The 1,261-nt window shown below is 48.7% G+C and overlaps 1 protein-coding gene across 1 annotated transcript; it reads left to right on the top strand.

Annotated features, from left to right (window-relative positions):
• The first annotated feature begins 231 nt into the window (after positions 1-231).
• Positions 232-1,023, top strand: LOC149077104 (uncharacterized). Its single transcript, XM_089242344.1, has one exon. The coding sequence runs from the start codon at positions 232-234 to the stop codon at positions 1,021-1,023; it is 792 nt and encodes a 263-aa protein (XP_089098470.1).
• The last annotated feature ends 238 nt before the right edge of the window (positions 1,024-1,261 follow it).

Genomic DNA, 1,261 nt, shown 5'->3' with positions numbered 1-1,261 from the left:
AAACATGTATTATATAAAACCTTCTGATTGTTATTATATTTAATAATGGAGCTCAACAACCGGTCCTACAGATAGGCGCCTACACACCGGTGCCCTGCATCGGTCCCTAAACTGGGTGCCTAAACTGGCGACGCCGGACGTGATTTGAACAGCGCCGTGATTTCGAACAGTGCCATGATTTCGAACAGCAAGCTTCTCAAGGTAAGCGAGTAATCGTTTCCTCCGTTCCAAATGGACAATCCGCCGAATGTCGATCGCGTCGCTATAAAGCCGCCTCCATTTTGGAGAAACAATCCAAACTTGTGGTTTATCCAACTAGAAGCACAATTCTCGATCGCAGCGATAACTGCCGATGCTACGAAGTTCAACCATACTATCGCTGGTATCGATGCCGATATTTTATCGACAGTCCAAGATTTAGTTCTAGAACCTCCCCAGCAGAATAAATACGACGCGCTGAAGACACGATTGATTCAGGTTTACGCGGAGAGCGAATCATCGAAAATCCGTACCCTACTGCAAGGTTTAGAACTAGGAGATCAAAAACCATCGCATCTGCTTGCCCGAATGCGTGAGCTTGCCGGACGTAACTTTAGTGATGACTTGCTGAAATCGTTGTGGTTAGCGCGACTCCCCGCTAACGTCCAAGCTATTTTAGCTGCTTCGAGCGAAGGGCTTCCACAACTCACTTCGATGGCAGATAAAATCGCTGAGTTGGCCATTCCAAATATCTGTTCAGCATCCGGTCGACCTGAGAACGCAATCAGCCAATCACTGGAGCAACAAGTCGCAGCTCTGACCAAAGAGTTGAGTGAGCTGAAGGCCGCTATTCAAACTTCACAGCGACAGCCTAGACCTCGATTCGACCATCGTCATCGCGAACGGTATTCTCGCTCGCGATCCCACAGCCGAGCCCAATACAAACAAGCTGAAAATGGCTTCTGCTTCTATCACACCAGTTTCGGAGCTCAGGCTAAGAAATGTCAACAGCCCTGCTCCTTCAAAACCTCACCGGGAAACTAATAAGGCAGTCGTCCACCGGCCAAGGCCACGGCTGCCAATTCGTCGACAGAGTCATACTGGCCGATCCTTCCACCAACTGGACTTTTTTGATCGACACGGGTGCTGATGTGTCAGTCGTCCCGCGAACTGTCGTCAATACCCACAAGAAACCCGAGAAGTTGATTCTTACAGCCGCCAATGGTTCCTCTATCTCAACTTACGGTACCAAACTTCTAACATTGAATTTGAACCTCCGAAG

The sequence above is a fragment of the Pholcus phalangioides genome, unplaced genomic scaffold (genome assembly GCF_987345545.1).
Source record: "Pholcus phalangioides strain wild (caught in Gottingen) unplaced genomic scaffold, Ppha-v1.0 ptg000015l_1, whole genome shotgun sequence".
Lineage (NCBI taxonomy): Eukaryota > Metazoa > Arthropoda > Arachnida > Araneae > Pholcidae > Pholcus > Pholcus phalangioides.
Note: the sequence above shows the minus strand (reverse complement) of the source record. Positions and strands in the feature narration are given on the sequence as shown.

What these genes read in the sequence shown, in the direction of transcription:
- LOC149077104 (XM_089242344.1), top strand. Translation starts at nt 232, where the DNA reads ATGGACAATCCGCCGAATGTCGATCGCGTCGCTATAAAGCCGCCTCCA.